The sequence below is a fragment of the Siphateles boraxobius genome, unplaced genomic scaffold (genome assembly GCF_051911475.1).
Source record: "Siphateles boraxobius isolate OS27281-9 unplaced genomic scaffold, OSU_SipBor_1 22, whole genome shotgun sequence".
NCBI lineage: Eukaryota > Metazoa > Chordata > Actinopteri > Cypriniformes > Leuciscidae > Siphateles > Siphateles boraxobius.
In genome coordinates this window covers 1,595,122-1,616,494 of record NW_027508833.1, presented here as the reverse complement: position 1 = coordinate 1,616,494, position 21,373 = coordinate 1,595,122, and the positions used below count along the sequence as shown (strand labels likewise).

Here is a 21,373-nt window from a genome sequence, read left to right as displayed (position 1 = left end):
TTGTCTTTTTTTATATTTAATGATAAATTGATTGATGATTATTGATGTTGATATGTTACCTTATACTGTATATATATGGACACTTGTTTGTACCTTATTTTCATATTTGGCAGTTTTTTGTGTGAAAAATTTAGACTTTTGTGGGCGGACCTAGAGGGAGGGGTTTGCCTCCACCATATAAGTCAGTCCGATATTGCAGAGTGGAAACACACAACCCCGGCTCCCTCTTCAACAAGCATGTCTTCTCTGGGTCGAGCTCTTTCTCGAAGCAGGTTAAGTCAGCCTGATGCGTTTCAGGTGCAGAAATCTCTCACCCAGCCCCCTGATGATGAGGTGAGTGTCCTGGTCTTATACACCGGCGGAACCATTGGAATGGTGGAGGATAAAACTGGAGGTAAACACAATCACCAGCGCTCACACACACCTGCCTACATGCATGAGGGTTCACATGTGATATACAATAAGTTATGTTGTTCGACACGTTTATGGGATTATTTGTTTGCTGATTAAGAGGGGGCAGTTTAAATGGTCATTGTAAATATTAATGCATGGGTTCTTTGGAAAATAGCCTATCTTTAGGATGAACCTAGAATGTATTAAAGGGGTGGTTGATTTATGATTTCACTTTTCTAACTTTAGTTAGTGTGTAATGTTGATGTTTGAGCATAAACAACATCTGACGCTCAAAGTTCAAAGCAAAGGGAGGTATTTTATTTGAAAGAAATTGCTTGGTAACACTTTATAATAACTGCACGCTATTAATCATTAGTTAAGCATGAGTAAACCGTTATTTCATAATTTATAAAGCATAAAAAGCAGTTTATAAATACAGCTATAAAAGTTTTTTTCTTGATTTATAAGCATATCTATAATGTGTTTAATAATTGTATTCTCATTCTTTGTTAATGATTAATTAATAATTTCTAAATGAAGTATTGCATTATTTGCAAACCAGTTATTTAAGAGTTGTCAGTGGTTCATAAGATCACTTAGAAAGTGTATGTAAATGATTAATAAACTATTTAAATGTACATTCATACATCTATAATATGTATGAATGTATAATATGTATGAAGATGTTATATAAAAATATCTGTGGGGTATTTTGAGCTAAAACTTCACATACTCTGGGGATATTTATTTTACATCTTGTGAAAAGTTCATTACAGCACCTTTTAAATGCACGAAATGTATGCATTTGTTACGATGTTTATTCATTTTGTCATGTTTCTGGTTTGTGGTTTCTCTGTCTTTGGTCTTTTATTCAGTTTGTGCCTTGTTAATTGTAGTCTGTTATCCTAGTCATGTCATTATTAGGTCCCTTGTTTCAGGTGTGTTGTCTTGTTAGGTTGTATGGTCCCGCTCGGTGTTCTGATTTGCCCCAGCTGTGTCTTGTTCCCTCATCCCGTCTGTGTATTTAAATCCTGTCTGCTCTTTTGTTCGTGGTCAGTTATTGAATGTATGTTTTAATGTGCGTACCACGAGTGTCTTGTCTGTTCTGAGTCTGTAATTAAAGTCTACTGCTGCATTTAGATCCGCCTACTGCCTTTGCTTCCACGCAAATTCGTAACAGAATAACTGACCCCCTAGGATCTAGCAGCCATGCCTACCTGGAGTCCTGATGTCCAGATCCTCCGTCTTCGCCAGGAGAATCGCGCCATCGAGGATTATGTCGCAGAATTCCTCGAGCTGGCATATCTCGCGCAAATGAACACCCACAGCTTGAAGATCTTCTTCCGCGGAGGATTATCGGAACCACTCCGGTCTCTGATGCCCGAACCTGGTCCTCACGGATCTTTAGAATGGTACGTTGACCTGGCCCTGTTGTGGAGCGGTTCCCCGTTTACTGTGGGCGTGGAGGAGAAGCTGCGAGAGCCTGCGCTTAACGTCAGCCCGGTCGCGCCCGCGCTTCACTTCAGCTGCTCAGCCGAGACCACGCTCCACGAGCCTGCGCTTCACGTGAACCGAGTCGAGCCCGCTTTCCACGACATGCCTGAGCTTCTTCCTGCCGAGACCGACATGCCTGAGCTTCTTCCTGCCGAGATCGACATGCCTGAGGCTGAGCTTCTGTCTTCCGAACCCGCACGTCGCTTCAGCCTCGACGAACCCGAGTCAAGTGAGTCAAGTGCCGCCGAGTCAAGTGAGACCGCGCTTCCCGAGTCAAGCGAGTCAATTGCCGCCGAGTCAAGTGCCGCCGAGTCAAGTGAGTCAAGCGCCGCCGAGTCAAGTGAGTCAAGCGCCGCCGGGTCAAGTGAATCAAGTTCCGAGTCAAGTTCCGAGTCAAGTGAATCAAGTTCCGAGTCAAGTTCCGAGTCAAGTTCCGAGTCAAGTTCCGAGTCAAGTTCCGAGTCAAGTGAATCAAGTTCCGAGTCAAGTTCCGAGTCAAGTGAGTCAAGTTCCGAGTCAAGTGAGTCAAGTTCCGAGTCAAGTGAGTCAAGTTCCGAGTCAAGTGAGTCAAGTGCCAAGTCAAGTGAATCAAGTGCCAAGTCAAGTGAATCAAGTGCCAAGTCAAGTGAATCAAGTGCCAAGTCAAGTGAATCAAGTGCCAAGTCAAGTGAATCAAGTGCCAAGTCAAGTGAATCAAGTGCCAAGTCAAGTGAATCAAGTGCCAAGTCAAGTGAATCAAGTGCCAAGTCAAGTGAATCAAGTGCCAAGTCAAGTGAATCAAGTGCCAAGTCAAGTGAATCAAGTGCCAAGTCAAGTGAACCGACTGCCGAGTCTACCGAGTCTACCGAGTCAAGCGAGTCTACTGAGTCAAGTACGTCCAGTAGTGAATCAAGCCCAGTGAAGCGTCGTCGCAGGAGGAGGAGGACTCGTTTGCTTCGCCAGGCTACGGAGGGCGTTCCCAGGCTCCTCGCCCTGCCGGCCCCGCCTCTGCGCCTCGCCCTGCCGGCCCCGACTCTGCGCCTCGCCCTGCCGGCCCCGCCTCTGCGCCTCGCCCTGCCGGCCCCGCCTCTGCGCCTCGCCCTGCCGGCCCCGCCTCTGCGCCTCGCCCTGCCGGCCCCGCCTCTGCGCCTCGCCCTGCCGGCCCCGCCTCTGCGCCTCGTCCTGCCTGCGCCCTTCAAGCTCCGGGAGGCCTGCCCGGAACCCATCTACCACCTGGAGGTTCCTCCCGAGGATTTCCCCAAGTATTTTTTGGGGGGGGGCAGAAGGTACTCCGTGAGGGCCATGGAGACGACGTCGACATGGTCCTCATCCTCGTCTGAGTCTGCTCCGACCTGGCCACCATCTCATGGTGCTCCGCCCTGGCCTTTGCCACGCCATGCTCCACCCTGGCCATTGCCACGCCATGCTCCGCCCTGGCCTTCGCCTCGTCCTGCTCCGCCCTGGCCTTCGCCTCATCCTGCTCCGCCCTGGCCGCCGTCACGTCCTGCTCCGCCCTGGAGGCTTCCTGTTCCGGGCAAGCCACGCCCTCGTCAGCCTCCAGGGCACCCACCCTCCCGCCCCTATTTGATGTTCATTCGGCGCGGGGTCGCACCTTATGGAAGGGGGGGATAATGTTACGATGTTTATTCATTTTGTCATGTTTCTGGTTTGTGGTTTCTCTGTCTTTGGTCTTTTATTCAGTTTGTGCCTTGTTAATTGTAGTCTGTTATCCTAGTCATGTCATTATTAGGTCCCTTGTTTCAGGTGTGTTGTCTTGTTAGGTTGTATGGTCCCGCTCGGTGTTCTGATTTGCCCCAGCTGTGTCTTGTTCCCTCATCCCGTCTGTGTATTTAAATCCTGTCTGCTCTTTTGTTCGTGGTCAGTTATTGAATGTATGTTTTAATGTGCGTACCACGAGTGTCTTGTCTGTTCTGAGTCTGTAATTAAAGTCTACTGCTGCATTTAGATCCGCCTACTGCCTTTGCTTCCAAGCAAATTCGTAACAGCATTATGCTTTTAATAAAAGCAGGAACAGATTAACACAGCTGAAAGTCTGTATAATAGGCTACACACATGGTGACTTGACTGTAAATTAATGAATGGGAATGGGAAGAGTGCTTGATGAGGATCTGTTGACGTTTTATGAATTATTGCAAATGTTATTAATAGATTGGTCAAATATTTGCCTGCTGGAAACTTTTCCGACACTGGGCTTTAGTCGACCTAGTCTACCATTTTCTGCACAACAATAGCCTACTACTCACAAACATGGATCTTTATCTTTAAAAAGTATCTTATCTGAACGCTAAAAAAAAGCGATTAAGTTTCTGCTAATGATTAATTGTCATACAAATAATTGCGATCGCTGAATTATTTCTATTTTTTCATGTCACTTACAGTTTTTTATTTACTTGCATTTTAGTTGGATTAATCACACATTTGTTGTGACATTAAGCATGCGCTTTTATCTTGTTTAACAAATTAATTTAGTCATTATTTGCTATATATCCATTAAAGTAAATAATCAGATTAAGGGCGCTTCTCATAAAACTGTATTTTCTGCAAGCTTCAAGGACCTAGAGACTCCAAAAGGAAACCAAATAACCAAATGATATGAAGTCCATATAATTCTAGTATATCAATTTATGCACACCAATGCGCTTCTCATAAAACTGTATTTTCTGCAAGCTTCAAGGACCTAGAGACTCCAAAAGGAAACCAAATAACCAAATGATATGAAGTCCATATAATTCTAGTATATCAATTTATGCACACCAATGCACCCATGAAAAAAGTATTAGAGAAAAAAAACTACAGAATTCAGTGTACGTGTACAGAGCGTCGACAAAGAGCTTGTTTTCATTTTGGTGCATTTGTTCATAGCTTTTTACATGCGTTTCTTCTATGTTTGCAGCTCTGGTTCCAGCACCACCTGGATATCTTATTCAATATCTACGCACAATCCCCTTTCTGCATGATGAGGAGTACACACCGCCGCCTCCGACGGACTGTTGTGTGTTGCCGTAAGTTCCCACACAGATACACACATATGCAGCTATATATCCTCTCTCTCTCTCTCTCTCTCTCTCTCTCTCTCTATATATATATATATATATATATATATATAGCCTATATGAGAGCGAGAGAATAGTTTTTATATGAGAGAATAGAGAGAATAGAAGACACTCCTGAAATCAAACAGAATCTCGCTGTCAATAAATAAATCTATATTTTTTTGTTTTGTTTTAGTTGATCTAGCTGAACTGACACATGAGTGTCAAATGGTCTTTGCTGGTTCAAATAAGAAGTTTTGCTTTAGGCTACTTTTGTTTTAATGTATGGGTGCTTTTTAAAAAATTTTTAGAATAAACTTTTTGCTGCTTTTTGCCAAAATGTTGCTGCATTTTAAACATGGTCTCTCTCTTTTTTTCACCCCAGACTGTCCAAAGAGAAAAAGAGGGTTGTATATAGAATTAAAGAGTACAATCCCCTCCTCGACTCCTCTAATATGAGCCCGGCTGACTGGGAAAAAATTGCAAAAGACATTGAGGTGCTTCCCTTTAACCATCTTTATGTTTGGCTTTGAGTTGCAGGACTTATTTGTTGCTTTTATAAAACTGACATAAACCAATCGCTCTGAGGATGACATGACTTAATATACTGGTTTGTGAAAAGAACTGATGTGATAAATTATTGGATTTTTTTATTTTATTTTATTTTTTACAAAAAAAATACATTTTGTAAATTATAATTGTAGATCATCTTTGGATTTCTTGAAGGTAGAACAGTGGAAAATTCCTTAGTTTGTCAAAATCACTACTGAGATTTTCAAAGTTTGTTCCTCCATGTTCACAGACAAACTACGAGCAATACACTGGTTTTGTCGTCCTGCACGGCACAGACACCATGGCTTACACTTCTTCTGCCTTATCCTTCATGTGTGAGAATCTGGGAAAGCCTGTCATCGTCACTGGCTCACAGGTAACACGTGATGTTTTAAATTAATCATTTGCTCAACTTTGTGTTGCACATATTGAGCATTTCAGACTACTTATACTGGAGGCGCGTGTTGTGATCAGTCAACCGCTTTGAGTGTGTTTGGGAAATGTCCATGTGTTGCGTTTTGAGTGTGCCCCGGGAGGGAATTTTTTTAATGAGGGAAATTGTGACATGTTTGTTCTCGGAAGGAAACTCAAAAAGTGGAGGCGTTTCAGGGAGTTCTGAGTCAGTGCTTAGTGATATAAAGAATAACTCCTGCTCGAGGGACTTTGTGCTTTATAACTTTGCAGATCTTTTTCATGCTCAAACGTCAACATTACACGCTAAAGAAAGTTTAAAATGTCAAAAAGCATCATAGGACCCCTTTTAAAGTTACCTCTTATATTATCATTTAACTAGTGGACATCAAAAAAAGCATCTTGTTAACTCCACTATTAGCTTCACTACCATATTCTATGTTGCAGCTGCCCATCTATCAGTTGAGGACTGATGGGAGAGACAACCTCTTGGTGGCGCTGTTGTTAGCAGGACAGTTTAACATCCCTGAGGTGAGTTTTATATTGTCTGTGAGTGTTTGTAGCCATTACACATTCAGTGTGTGAAAGATTGTCCAATCTTGTGATGTTAGCACTGAAGTTATAAAATAGTTTTCATTCAGAATTTCATTATTAAAAGGGATAGTTCTCCCAAAAATGTATATTCTGTCATCTTTTACTCACACTCGCAGGGCCGGCCCGAGGCATAAGCGAACTAAGCGGCTGCTTGGGGCCCCCTGGCCACCAATCGAGTTAAAAAAAAAATTTCAGATGATTTAAACAAATGACATAAATGAATGAATGAATGAATAATTCAAGACAAGAAAATTCTGATTTCATGATCAATATACCTGCCAACAACTGCTGCTGTGTCTGCCAGCGTTTAAGTCATGCGCATAATCTAGACACCTCGCGAGTGCATAGACAATTCGTGCGCAACTGCGCATAGTCACGGTATCGGTTTAAGTTGGAGAAAATAGCCGCAGGGGAACTTAACCTTCTAGGTGTAAAGGCAGCAGTTTGAAAAAATAATAAACATAGCAGTTTGAACTCTTCTCCACTTCATTATACCACACATCAGCTCACTAACTCCAAAAACCCGCGACACTCCAGTACCAAGTGCGCACGACCAATTCCTATCTACGGCAAGCCCCGAGGGGAAAAATAGATTGCATACACACATACAACGAGCGCCAGTACATTACCGGTATTATAGTAACAGACTTTGTTGGATTCTGTCAAGTACAATCCAACAAAGTCTGTTACAATAATAATAATAATAAAAAAGATTTTGAGGACAGTTACACTGTATTGAGAGAGTTGAGAAATAATAATATTTTTACAGTTTTCAACAATAATTGTCATTGTTGAACCCTTGCTCTTATTATGTTTCTGATTTCTCAGTTTTGTCATTATTTTAGCAAATAATTTATTTTACATGTTTTGAGACAGTTTGTTTTAAGAAGTTTCAAAGAATTAGTAAAGAGTAAAGTAAAAGTTAAAACTTTTTTATTTGAGTAGGCATCTATTTTTTATTAAGTATTTATTTTGTATTAATACATAACCTCACTGTATTCATTTATAATGTATCATTATTGCGTCACATTTGTGTCAATAATCGTCAAGCACAGGTGACTTCGCGTAGTGGGAGGGGGCCCCCAAATCAAATTCTGCTTAGGGCCCCCAAAAGGCTCGGACCGGCTCTGCACACTCGAGTTGTTCCAAACCTGAATTGAATTTCTTTGTTCTGCTGAACACAAAAGAAGATATTTTGAAGAATGTTTGTAACTAAACAGTTAATGGGGCCAATTGACTTTTATAGTATATAGTATTTTTGTTTCCATACTATTGAAGTCAATTATGCCCCACAACTTTTTGGTTAACCATATACTCCTAAATAACTTATTAGAACAAACAAAAAAAATCAATTCAGGTTTGGAACAACTCGAGTGTGCAGTAAATGATGACAGAATATACATTTTTTGTGAACTATCCCTTTAATTAGTTTTAGCATTTAAATAATTTTATTTTAAAATATGAAAGATATTTTTTTAATAAAATACAGGAAATAATATTTGAAGAAATGTAGATTTAAGTGTCCTTTGAGATGATTATATGTTATGTATATTTTGTTTCTGCCATGCCAATGAAGCACAATGATACTGTATTATACATTATTGTAATAATTGTATAATATTATTGTTATAAAATAATTATAAAACAGTTTAAATTGAGTGAAGGACCAGAAATAAGCTCTTTGTGTCTTTCTTCACAGGTTGGCCTGTATTTTTATCAAAAGCTGTACAGGGGCAACCGTGTCACCAAAGTGGACTGTGCAAGCTTTAACGCATTTACCTCACCAAACCTGCCGCCATTAGCCGATGTTGAAATCGACATCAAAAGTAATTCCAGTTATGCCAATATTTATAGTCAGTCTTATTACCATATGGGTCTATTTATAGATTAGTTTTTCAAAAAAATGTAAAAAAAAAAATTCACATGCCCTAGAACCCATGTACTGGTCTACTCTTTTATGGAATTAAATTGAATTGAATGAGACTTTTAAAAGGATAGTTCAACCAAAAATGGAAATTCTTTCATTATTTAATCACAAGCTTTTCCAAACCTGAAAGAATTTCATTCTTCTGCTGAACACAAAAATAAGATTTTGAAGAATATGGTTAACCAAAAAGTTGACAGTCCCCGTTGACTTCGATAGTAGGAAAAAAAAATACTATGGAAGTCAATGGGGACGTTAACCATTTTCTTCAAAATATCTTCTTTCGTGTTCCCTTTGTAGAAGCAATCACAAACATGTGGAATAACAAGTTGAGTAAATGTTATCCATATTTGGCATTAAAGTTCAAAAACTCACCATTGGTAGTTGACAATTTATTAATTAAATTTATATTATGTGCATGCATAGAGGAAGATTGACTGGCAGTGCTATTTTAGTATCATTGATATACTACTATTACAGTTTATATATATAATCAGGTCTTTTAAATTTTAGTTACATTTTTAGTACTTTTGTTGTTTATTCTTGTCACTTTTATTAATTTTTGCTTTTTAAAAAATGTCTATGTAGTGTTTAATATTTTTTATTTAAGTTTTAGTTATTTGAGTACATCAAAAACTAATGTAAACTAAAGGAAAATGAGAAATGTTGCCTTTGCAAGTTTTTTTTTTAATGTTGTTTTATTTATTTGTATTTATCATATAAATATTATTTTTATTAATTGAAATGTTTTTTGTGTTTTTTTGTTTGTGTATGGTTTTAGAATTTTTTTTACAAAATATTTGTAATCATGTGCTGTTCACTTTAAAGCGATAGTTTGCCAAAAAATGAAAATTCTGTCAGTATTTACTCTCCCTCATGTTGTTCAACCCCGTAAGACCTTCGTTCATCTTCGTAACACAAATTATGATATTTTTGATTAAATCTGAGAGCTGGATCACTCCTCCATAGGCTTCTAAGGGATTGATCACTTTTTCCTCGAAAAGTTATTAAAGACATTGTTAAAATAGTCCGAGTGACTACAGTGGCTCAATCTTAAGTTTATCAAGCGACGAGAATATTTTTGTGTGCAAAAACAAACAAAAATAACGACTTTATTTCAACTCTTCATTTCCTTCTCTGTGGGCCTCGACTCAGTTCACTAGTGTAACAGCGTAAGCTTCTGTTGTTGTATGTCACACAAGCGGCAACCTCCCTGTCTCTCTCTTGAAACCAACACGGAAGTGAATTAAACTGCAATTCATCGCATGGCCGCTTGAGGCTGGCAGCAAAAGTGAGTCAAATCTGTATCTCCCCCATGTTAAAATGCCCAAATTTACCGCAGAAAAAAATATGTTTACAGCCTGGTGTCTTAAGTTGTTTTGGTCTATACAGCTAATTTTGACCTTCATGACAACTCTGAGGGGGGTGATTTTTTTAGAACTCATCCGTTTAAATTATATTAAGCCTTAAAATTCTGCATAATCAAGGGCGTGGCCACTTGAGTGACAGGAGGATTGCCGCTGCTGTCACTAGCCGTTTGTCTGCTCTCTGCTATCCATCATGTCACCTTAGCTTATTCCAGCTGCTGAACTTGTCATATCTGCCGTGTTTGTACTTTTTTCGGGATTATTTCATACAGTTTATTACACGCTGCCCTTACCTTCGCCCACGCCGTTGGATTCCGTCGTTGTCGAGTATCGAGAGAACAACCAGTGCTGTTCTTGAGTTGTTTTCCTCTGTGAACATGCACTTATGAATGTCTAACAATATCGTTGCTTTTTGGAGTTCAGATTTAAAAACGTCTAAGATATAACGTTAGAGGCCACACTCGTTCTGCTGTACCGTTGATCTTACGGAACAGATAGACTATAGTATGCTTATTTAACTTTTTATTGTTAAATAAAAAGTACCGTCCATCAGATGAAATCCTGCAGGTGTCAGTGCTTTCTCTCCGTCCCTTAAATGAGCGCGGATTTCTAGTGCATTACTTGAACTTCTTAGGTAATATCTATCAGAATTTAAAATGGACTGAATAAAGCTCTCTACGAACTTGACGTGCGGTGCCGCGCTGACATGTATGCGCATGAATCACTGTCACACACACGCTCAGAGCAAATATTGTAAGTTACTGCATGAGAATAATAATGCATCACAATACACATAGTCTCACGGTTAGTTATGTCTTTTAACTATTATAGTATTTTAAAGGGCAAAAACATGAACTTTAACTATTGGCCTTTGGTCTACTTCTTCAAGTCAGCTGTCACTTTAGCTCGAGGCCAGTAGCACATTAGCTTAGCCTGAGCAAACTCGATCACATCTAGCTAGGCGGGCGTAGTATCAGCATCCAGGCACTTCAACTTTTTGACCATTTTTGTTTATCCAGGAGTGACGCACTGTGACGCGCTTCCAAGATGGCGACGAGCGACTCCGTCCACTTTAGGCTTCAAAAACGCTCTTCAGAAACCTAAGGGTGACGTCATGGCCACTACGTCCATATTTTTTTACAGTCTATGATGTCACACGCATCACACACATGACCAGCGTCGGCCAATAGTGAGTCTACGAGTGACGTACAACACAGAAGCTTACGCTGTTACACTAGTGAACTGACTCGAGGCCGACAGAGAAGGAAATTAATAGTTGAAGAAATAAAGTCGTTATTTTTTTATTATTTTTTCGCGCACAAAAAGTATTCTCGTCGCTTGATAAACTTAAGATTGAGCCACTGTAGTCACTTGGACTATTTTAACGATATCTTTAATAATTTTTTGGGAAACAAGTGTCAATCCCTTAGAAGCCTATGGAGGAGTGATCCAGCTCTCAGATTTAATCAAAAATATCTTAATTCGTGTTCTGAAGATGAACGAAGGACTTACGGGGTTGAACAACATGAGGGAGAGTAAATACTGACAGAATTTTCCTTTTTGGGTGAACTATCCCTTTAATGATCCTGTAGGGAGAAAAATCAATTACAAAGTACAAATATTGTAGTTTATTGTCTTGTGTAGTCTCAAAATTAACAGTAGCTCATACAAACAGCATACAGTATGTATTAGCTATATTTTTTTTAGATAAGTATATTATGTGCATTACAGGACACTGCTTGAAATTTAATGTCAACTCTCTTATTAGTGATGTTGCAGTGGTATTTATTTTATGCAGATGTGTTATTTTGAGTATTATGCTTTATTTCTTACTCTTTAGTTAACAAGGACATTATATGGTGGCCCAGTAAAACAGAAAAATTCAGTGTCGACACACAATTGAACTGTAATGTGGGTGTCCTACGACTCTTCCCGGGAATCACTGATGAGACAGTAAGGCCGTGTGTTTATGTCTGCCTTTATTTGCCACAATTTTTTCCCAAATCTCTTCATTCAATCCATGAACATATTGATTATTTTTTACAATGTTTAGTAAATACTGACAGAAATTAAATTTTCGGCTGAACTTTTGGAAGTTTCTGATGTTTAAATGAGGTTAATTCTCTCATCAGGTCGAGAATTTCTTGCAGTGTCCTATAATGGCTGGGGTCATATTGGAGACTTTCGGCAGTGGTAACGCCCCCGACCGCCAGAGCCTGATGGATATAATCAGTCAAGCGTCAGCGAGAGGAGTCATCATGATCAACTGCACCCAGTGCCTCCGTGGCTCGGTCACATCCGCATACGCCACTGGCCAGGTTTGGGAGTTTGATTAAGAAAGGCCTTATATGTGGGTGTATTCCAGGAGTGTGTAATTTAATATTCCCTCTCAGGCTCTGGCCAAAGCCGGTGTGATCGCTGGGTTTGATATGACCCCAGAAGCTGCTCTTTCAAAACTCGCCTATGTGCTGGCAAAAAACCTCAGTCTAGAAGAGAAGAAGCAGGTATGGGAAACTGTCTCTTAAAAAATACATTTAAGCCACATTTGGGTCAATAACATTTACACTACCATTCAGATGTTTGGGGCAGTAATAAATCTTGTATCACGTTTTCCACATAATTTTGAGCAGCACAACTGTTTTCAACATTGACACTAATTATAAATGTTTCTTAAACACCAAATCGCCATTTGAGAATGATTTCAGAAGGATCAAGACTGAAAGCTGAAAATCAGGAGCTAAAAAATCAGCTTTGCCATCACAGGAATAAATTACATTTTAAAATATATCACAGTTGAAAGCAGTTATTTTAACTTTGACATTTTTATTATAATAATATTTCACAATGTTACTGTTTTAAGTTTTTATCAATTTAAATGCAGCATTGGTGAGCGTAAGAGACTTTTTTCATTGAAAAAAATCTTACCGTCCCCAAACTTTTGAATGGTAATGTATTAGTAAACATTTTTTTGAAAATCAAATATAAAATGCAAATGCCAAGTTATACTCCTTGTGTTCAAGTTTGTTATATATTATTTTTTTTACTTTTATACCATTTTCAAGAAAAGTTTAAGAAATGTAATGTGTAACCATTAGTAAGTAAATAGTATAAAAGTTTTCAATTTTATTTTTTTATTACATGAATTAATTAATTGTGAAGTCACAGTACATGGCATTTTACAAACTGAACTAACTTTGCTTTGTATAATGTATAATTATTTTTGTTTTAGATATTTTAAGAAACGTATTGACCTTGATACAGTCTTTTCTTTATTGAAGAAAATAATACTTTACTAATCTTTTTGTTAGTAAAGTAGTTTTATTGTAAATAATAATAATTAGATAACAATTATTTCTTGTTTTAAATCACTTATTAATTAAACATGTTATTTGTTCATAAGATGATGCAATGCAGTCTGCGTGGTGAGCTGACAGATGATAGCAAAAAACCAAAGCTCTGCGACAGTCGCTTTATTCAGGTCATCGCCAAGTCTCTCAGCATTAACTGTGATGAGGTAATGTAACCTGCACTTTCTCTCTTTCTAACTTAGTTTTGCTCTTTAAAAGTACAGGGTTGTGATTATTGACAAAAAAAATTTATTCCCAATTTTTCACCTGTGTTTTGTTCTTTTCTTAAAGGGATAGTTCACCCAAAAATGAAAATTCCGTCAGTATTTACTCTCCCTCATGTTGTTCCAACCCTGTAATACCTTAGTTCATCTTCAGAAACACGAATTAAGATATTTTTGATGAAATCTGAGAGCTGGATCACTCCTCCATACTAGTCCATAGGCTTCTTGAGGGATTGAACTTGTCGGCCTTGAAACGTTATTAAAGACATCGTTAAAATTGTCCAAGTGACTACAGTGGCTCAATCTTAAGTTTATCAAACGACGAGAATACTTTTTGTGCGCAAAAAAAAACAAAAATAACGACTTTATTTCAACTATTCATTTCCGTCTCACTGGGCCTCGAGTCAGTTCACTAGTTTAACAGCGTATGATCTGTTGTTGTACGTCACACGCATCACACACATGACCAGCACCAATAGTGAGCCTACGTGTGACGTAGCTCTACGCTATTACACTACGCTAACTCACTCGAGGCCCACAGAGAAGGAAATGAATAGTTGAAATAAAGTCGTTATTTTTGTATTTTTTTGTGCACAAAAAGTATTCTCGTCGCTTCATAAACTTAATATTGAGCCACTGACTTTTCGAGGCCGGCAAGTGTCAATCCCTTTAGAAGCCTATGGAGGAGTGATCCAGCTCTCAGATTTCATCAAAAATATCTTAATTCGTGTTCCGAAGATGAACGAAGGTCTTACGGGGTTGAACAACATGAGGGTGAGTAAATACTGACAGAATTTTCATTTTTGGGTGAACTATCCCTTTAACCTCGATGATATACAGCACTGTAATGTTGTTGCAGGAGTTTTCATCTCTTAGTCCTCCTTTTTGCTCTTTCAATCGCACAACATGTCTACATTTCATCTCCGTTATCACAAAACGACACACAACAAACAGTTGTGCTTGTTTGGTGCTCTGTATTTTAGTGTAAACTATGATGATTACAACATGGTACAACTACAATGTTATAATGAATAAGAAGAGGCTCAGATGAACAGATTAAATATTATATTACTGATGTCCACAGGAGCTTGCAGCCGTACGAGATGCACTAACTCCCACTCTGGTCTGCGTCGCTGCTAAGAACGGAGACATTGAAGCTTTAGACGCCCTAAAGGAAATGGTAAGATATTGATACATGTTTGGACACCCATTTAGAAGAGCAAACACTACCTGTAAAAAGTGTAATCAAATAAATGCAGCCTACAAACTTTTTATAGTTTGCAGTGTATGCCTGCAACTTTTTTGTATTTGAATATTTTATATTGTATTAAAAATGGTCCAGGAGCATGCGAACAAGTCAGCTGTGCTGGTTTTCAGTATTAAATGCAGTCTAGAAAATCAGGATACGGATTATGATTCACATCTTTCTATATAGGGCTCTGACTTGATCACTGCAGACTATGATGGCCGCACTCCTCTCCACGTCGCTGCATGTGAGGGCGATGTAAAAGTGGTGGAGTATCTGCTGAGTAAAGGGGCCTCAGTCTATGCCAGAGATTGCTTTGGTGAAACACCACTTCACAACGCTGTGCACTGCAGGTAGGACTGATTTAAGTGTCCAAATACTTTTTAGGGGTACAAAAAATAATTGCCATAATAAAATGAGTTTTCTATTAAACTATTAGAGGTCTATTAGAGTAAACTATTTTCAGTTTCATTTATACAGACAGTCTTTAAGACGAACTAGACAAGACCACTGGTTTTAAACGGGTGGTTGCGACCTATAAAGGGATCACAAGTAGGGATGCACTGATAAAGATTTTGGCTGATACTGTTAACCGATAATTCTTTATATTTGAAAGCCGATAACTGATGTAATGGCTTATAAACCCACATCCAATTTTTTATGTAATTTTTGAGAGCCTGATTACAAAAACAAAAGTCTCAAACACGTCCCAAGCACACAATTATAATGTTCTTATTATAATATCATGTAGCCGATATGACAGACTTTTGCTGCATGTTGTACTTTACTGTATTTTCCTTTTTGATTTTGATCATATTTCAAGTAATTCAAAACCATCATAGCGAACCGTGTGCATCTGAAGTCTCTCGTCTGAAGGAAATAATCCATTATTTATCGGCTTTAATAGATCGGCCAAATCTTCTTATCGGGCCCATAACAATAACATTAAAAATGAACATATATCGTCCGATACAGATATGGTGTCCGATATATCCTGCATCACAAGTCTGTCCTGATACAATATAATTATTAAATAGCTGTGTCCCAATTAAGAAGCGGCATCCTTAAAAGTGTGGAAAGTTCAAAGGCCACGCTTTCGAAGTTCACGCAGGTTGAAATGAGCATTGTTAAACAGGATGGCCAAGCAACTGTGACCGCTGTCGTTGATGAGCGCAGTGCAACTGGCAAAGTCAATTAAACACGTGACTGTATATGTCATTTTCTGTCTGTAGGCATAAGGATGTTGTGAAGTTGCTGAGGAAGACTGGAGCTCATTTTTCTCCGTCTGAAATGGTTGATGCTAAAACAAAGTTGCACAGGTCTCATTTACATACATTTCCTCTCAATCAATTCTTCACTTATTGCTTTTATAAACTTGTGGACACCGCAATTTGATAAATGACACAAATGTTGTTTTTATTATTAGCAGTAGTAGCATTTTTTTAGTTCTGATTTATTTCATTACAATTATTCTGTTAATTAATATAGTTAAGCTTAAGGTTTTTAAATGGCACATTAAAGTTCAATGGAAGTGCGGTCACAAATATGAGCATATCTGTTTTTATTTAATTTAATTAATATACAGTTCTGTGTATTGAGCACATACCAGAACTGTTTGTCTTCAGTTTCTGAACTTCTTGTGTTAAGGTTGATGATTGAGCATTTAGAGATTCTAATGTGTGTTTTACAGTCTTGTGGCGAGTGGCGACTCTGAAGGATTGGAGATTTGGCAGTTAGCTGGGGTTGATCAGAAGCCCACTGACGTGGTGAGTTAATAATGGAGATATGTGTGGAATACAGAACTATAACCAAACATTTGATGCATTCAGTGACATTTTATTCTTATAACTGTTTGAATGGAGAAACAAGATTTTATTTGTTGCATTCAGTGTTGCAATGGTCAAAAAAAAAAAAAGAACAGTTCTACATTGTCAAAGCAATGACAAAAATGGCGATATATTTTAAAGATGCTTCCTGTAAACCAGGGGTGTCCAAAGTCAGTCCTGGAAGTTGCTAAAGTGCCTAGTGAGACCTAAACTGAGTTTTATCCTCATTTACCATCCCCTACATTACTCCACTAATACAGTCTTGAAGGAGTGAATGAAAACGAGTGAGCTAATTCGTAACACTGAGAACTCCAGAAGGGAGATGATTGAATTAATTCAGCATGACCCTCACAGTGCATTATGGGTATTCTCTGGTGGTTGAGTGAACATCAGTTGTAGACTTATTGCGGTGCATTATGGGATTGAATGAGTGGACTCGAAAACATCCTGTGTGGTTTCGGACACCAATACAAATGGCTGCCCCCACAAATAGTGCCCTATTTAAAGGTATTGGGGTCGACATCGAACACAGCCCTTGATTAGCTGGGTCAGGTGTGATGATTGGGGTTGGAGCTCAACTTTGCGGGACAGTGGCCCTCCAGGAGCAGGACTGGACACCGCTGCTGTAAACTTTCATTAATGGGCTTCTCTTACATTTAGGCAAGAGCCACTAGATGCTAGTAGACTGAGTTCTTACAACAGGCGGCACACCAAACTCAGGTGGGGAACATATATATATATATATATATATATGGGTCACTGACATGTCACTCTTTTTCCCCATGTTAATGTATTCAAAAATAGTAAATTACATCATGTTCATGTAAAATTTCATGTAAAATATCATGTTGTGCAATTCCTCACAGAAATCATGATACTTTTAATATTAACTATTAATATTACTATTTTTACATATATTCATATTTTTAAACTTTAACATTACATGAAAATACTTAACCCTTTTAAAGAAAAACTTTTAAAAACTTTAAATAATGATGTAGATGTTTCAGCCACAGATAAGGATATGTAATTACCTTTTACTTAAAGGGGCATTTGGCAATTATTTCAACTTAATAAAACCGTTTAGAAATCATTTGGATGGTTTAATAACCTGTTCTGGTGAGAATGGTGACTTTCCCCGCTCCCCCCAATGTTCCCAAGCGGAAAACCAACCTTGCAACATGAGGATTAACGTCCCGGGAAGTTGGAAATAGGAAGTCTCGTGAGAAGCGAGAACGAGCGAGAAACACAAACTGCTTTACGGCAATTCGACATAAACACACACGCCACCCTCAATGTGTGTGATGTATTACCCACCTCGGTAGACACACTCCACACAATAAAGTTGGCCGGCTCCGATAATAACAAATGCACATGAGCAGCGGTAGAAACGGAGAGGAGGGTTTTTTTTAAGACAGTGTTGTGAAATATACGCCTAACAGCTGTAGGGGGAGCTCGCTGAGAAAACATGCGACAACAAAAGTGAAAATGGCGAAGAAATAGCTAGAGTTGCCGAATGGCCCTTTAATGGTTAACTTACAGTACATCACATGCCATGTTTTAGAGTCAATATATTTAACTTTTTCAAAACATATAAACCCTAAATTAGAATTTTTTAATTTGAACTATTTTTAAGTTTTTGCCTTGTTTTATTATAAATGAAAATTGTGAATGGATTTTGAATGCGCTGCCATGTTATACTGAAATTTCATTGGTTTAGACAAAACAGAGGATAGATAGTGCTGAAAATGGCATGAATGTTTTTTTAAAAAGTAACTCTTAAAACGCATTAAAATGTGCATCCAGATCATTCCATATAATAATAATAATAATAATAAACATTGTGACGGCAATCTACATTTTGCATATTGAAATTTGCATAACTTGTTCCAGTTAAAGTGCAGAAATGCAATGCTTACATTATTCTCTTTCTGTCTGTTCTCTAGAATGGCGAGTTTATCAAGTTTACTGCTTGTCCAAGATCTTGAGGAGGCCGTCCTGCTAGCTGTCGCTTCATGCCCTTATCATACTTATATCATTCTTATTTTTAGCAGACGTACAGTAGATTTCCCGTACTTAGACTCTTAAAGGGGTCATATGATGCTATTTTAAAAGTTCATTATTTTCATTATTGGGTGTAATAGAATAGATTAACATGCTTTAATGTAAAAAAAAAACCATTATTTCTCACATACTGTACATTATTGCAGCCCCTCTATTCTCAGTCTGTCTGAAAAGTGCTGATTTCTACAAAGCTCCTCCTTCTGAAAAGCTCAGAGTGCTCTGATTGGCCAGCTGACCTAGTGCGTTGTGATTGGCCAAACACTTCAAGCGTGTGTCGGAAATATAACCCTTACCATAATCGGGAGCTTCAGCTTTTTATAAACACACAGTTAATAACAATGTTGTCGCTTTACCTTATCAGTTTAGGCCCGAGTCAGATCTATTGAAACCAACCAAGAAAAAATCTCTAAAAAAGAATATTTGCTTCATAACTGATTGTAGAAACAGATACGTTACACATTAAAGGAAAGCATTAAAAAGCATCATATGACTTACATAAGATGTAAAACATACATACAGTTTTTATATGATTTCATTTTATAATCATTAGTCATTTATACACTCTTGTACATTACATAAGAGTGTTGATTTGTTTCGTGAGGCACTTGACTGCCGTGAGGCTATCATCCAATGCCAATGTTAGAAACCCCCCCTCAAATGACGCTGGTACGCGGTGTGACAAGAAGACCTGTTCTTTTAAAGAGCATGTAGAAGAGAAGCTTTTCAAAGCATGTTTTGATAATGATCATGAAGGTTTGCTTGCTTTTAATCAATCTATGTAATCCAACGTTTTCATATGTGATTAAGAGGGGGGAATGAAAAATCTGAAGATTTTAATAAATCAATCATTGCCTACATACAGTTTATATATGATTTAATTTTATAATCGTTTATAATCTTTAGTCATCTAAAGGGATATTTGTCTTCATGGGAGGAGATAAGAGAATCCATTTCAAGGTTTATAACGTGATTGTGAAGCAGTCATTTTCCATTGTTTTCCCTTGGTACAATAACACTTGTTAGACTTACTGGCCAGACGAAGTCTGAGCATTGACATATATGTGACCCTGGACCACGAAAGTCACAAGTCGCACGGGTAACTTATATTTGTGGCAAAAGCCAACAATACTTTGTATGGGTCAAAATTATCGATTTTCCTTTTATGCCAAAAATCATTAGGGTATTAAGTAAAGATCATGTTCCATGAAGATATTTTGTAAATGTCCTACCGTAAATATATAAAAAATGTATTTATGTGAGTGGATGCAGCAAAATGGACAACTTTAAAGGAGATTTTCTCAATGTTTTTTTTTTTTTTGCACCCTCAGATTCCAGGTATTCAAATAGTTGTATCTCAGCCAAATATTGTCCTATCCTAACAAACCATACATGAATGGAAAGCTTATTTGTTAATTTTTAGATGGTGTATAAATCTCAATTTAAAAAAATGGACCCTTGTGACTGGTTTTGTGGTTCGGGTCACATATGCAACTAAGATTATTCAATAAACTCTGCTCTTTTATTATCATCTCTCCGTCTCCTGTTTCTGTTTGACAGTTTTTGCTGGGTTGTACACACCAGTCAAACGGATATCTTTTGACAAGATCCGGCGCCCAGGACTGGATTTTATATACATAGATGTGAAAATGTTAAATACATTAATTATTAGATTAAGTAAGTCTAATGTAAAAATGTTAATTCATTAGCCATTACCTAATGTTAACAAATTGTAAATTGTTTGTACATTATATTATTCATGTTATAAAAAGGATTCAAGTTTTGAGGAATTTTCACATCAGATGACCAACTAAACACTAAAGTAATCAAATGACTAATAATCATCATGACAACACACTGTCTTTCACATCCCCATAGCAACATTTTTTGGTAAATGATACACTGACATTATAGGCACACTTTATATTTTTCTTATGGTACCTTTTAATTTAAATGATCACAATATGTTGGGCTGCTTTCACCCCTGCTGTTCTATATATACACTGAACAAAGCCTGGACTGCATGTTCATACACATCTTTAATCACTGGGAGAGATTTCTGTTTAAAAAAGGAGATATTAAAAAATATTTTAATCAAACTGTAAGCAGCCACATGACTCTATTAGCTCATCTGTCCACCTAACAAGGGTGGCCCAATGTAACAGCACTTTAAAAAATGAATTTGTTGACTAGATGCTGCATTAATTTTTTTTTTTTTTACTATTGTTTACATTGTAATTTAATTTGTGTTTCCATGTATGTTTGTAAATTGTTTTCTTTTTTTCCCTCTGTTCTTTTGAAGTTGACCGAAATAAAACTTAACTAATTAGCAGAGAAAGAACAGCAGTAAGCTTTTTGAGGCTGAGAGTGTAGTGATGTCTGATTGGTGAGATCGCTACTGAGTGAGCCACGCCCCTAATCAGGGGGTTGTACGCGAGTGTTCAATAAACAGGGTTCGTACAGGTGCTCAAAAGTACTTGACTTTGACATTTTTTTAAATTTAAGTCCTGGAAAACCCTTAAAAACAGCCATTTTTATGATGATGTACCTGAAAGGTACTTGAATTATTGAAAGACAATATGGGAAATTTATTTTTAATTTTATTGATAAAACGTACTCGGTTACATATGTAACCTCGGTTCTCTCTAGAAGAGGGAACGAGTATGGCGTAAGCTAGCTTACGCTACGGGTAAAGTCATCTTTTCTCAAGATATTGAAGCCAAAAATTATCCTTAATATTGCATTTATTGTCAACGCAGTGCAGCAGCCAGCAGACCTAGAGCAGGCAATCTTGCGTGCTCATTGGCTGCCGTAACTGCTGCAGCCTACCACTGAGCCTCGCACGTGACTTCGCGCCCTCTACGTGTCATAGCCCACCAAAATGGGGGTGGCTTAGCGTATA

At 38.0% G+C, this 21,373-nt stretch overlaps 1 protein-coding gene across 2 annotated transcripts; it reads left to right on the top strand.

The window, feature by feature from the left end:
• The first annotated feature begins 208 nt into the window (after window positions 1-208).
• On the top strand, window positions 209-20,004 carry LOC143746488 (L-asparaginase 1-like). 2 transcript variants are annotated; one of them, XM_077238307.1, is made up of 16 exons: window positions 209-394; window positions 4,781-4,889; window positions 5,305-5,416; window positions 5,722-5,847; window positions 6,330-6,413; window positions 8,176-8,302; window positions 11,608-11,720; window positions 11,900-12,085; window positions 12,161-12,271; window positions 13,168-13,281; window positions 14,423-14,518; window positions 14,774-14,937; window positions 15,817-15,903; window positions 16,275-16,350; window positions 17,071-17,130; window positions 18,357-20,004. In XM_077238307.1, exons 1-15 carry the CDS (start codon window positions 238-240, stop codon window positions 17,089-17,091), a joined length of 1,683 nt encoding a protein of 560 aa, XP_077094422.1. In that variant the 5' UTR covers window positions 209-237; the 3' UTR covers window positions 17,092-17,130; window positions 18,357-20,004. The 2 variants fall into 2 exon arrangements, with proteins under 2 accessions (XP_077094422.1, XP_077094421.1); XM_077238306.1 differs by lacking the exon at window positions 17,071-17,130 and having other exon boundaries at window positions 213-394.
• Window positions 20,005-21,373: the final 1,369 nt, after the last annotated feature.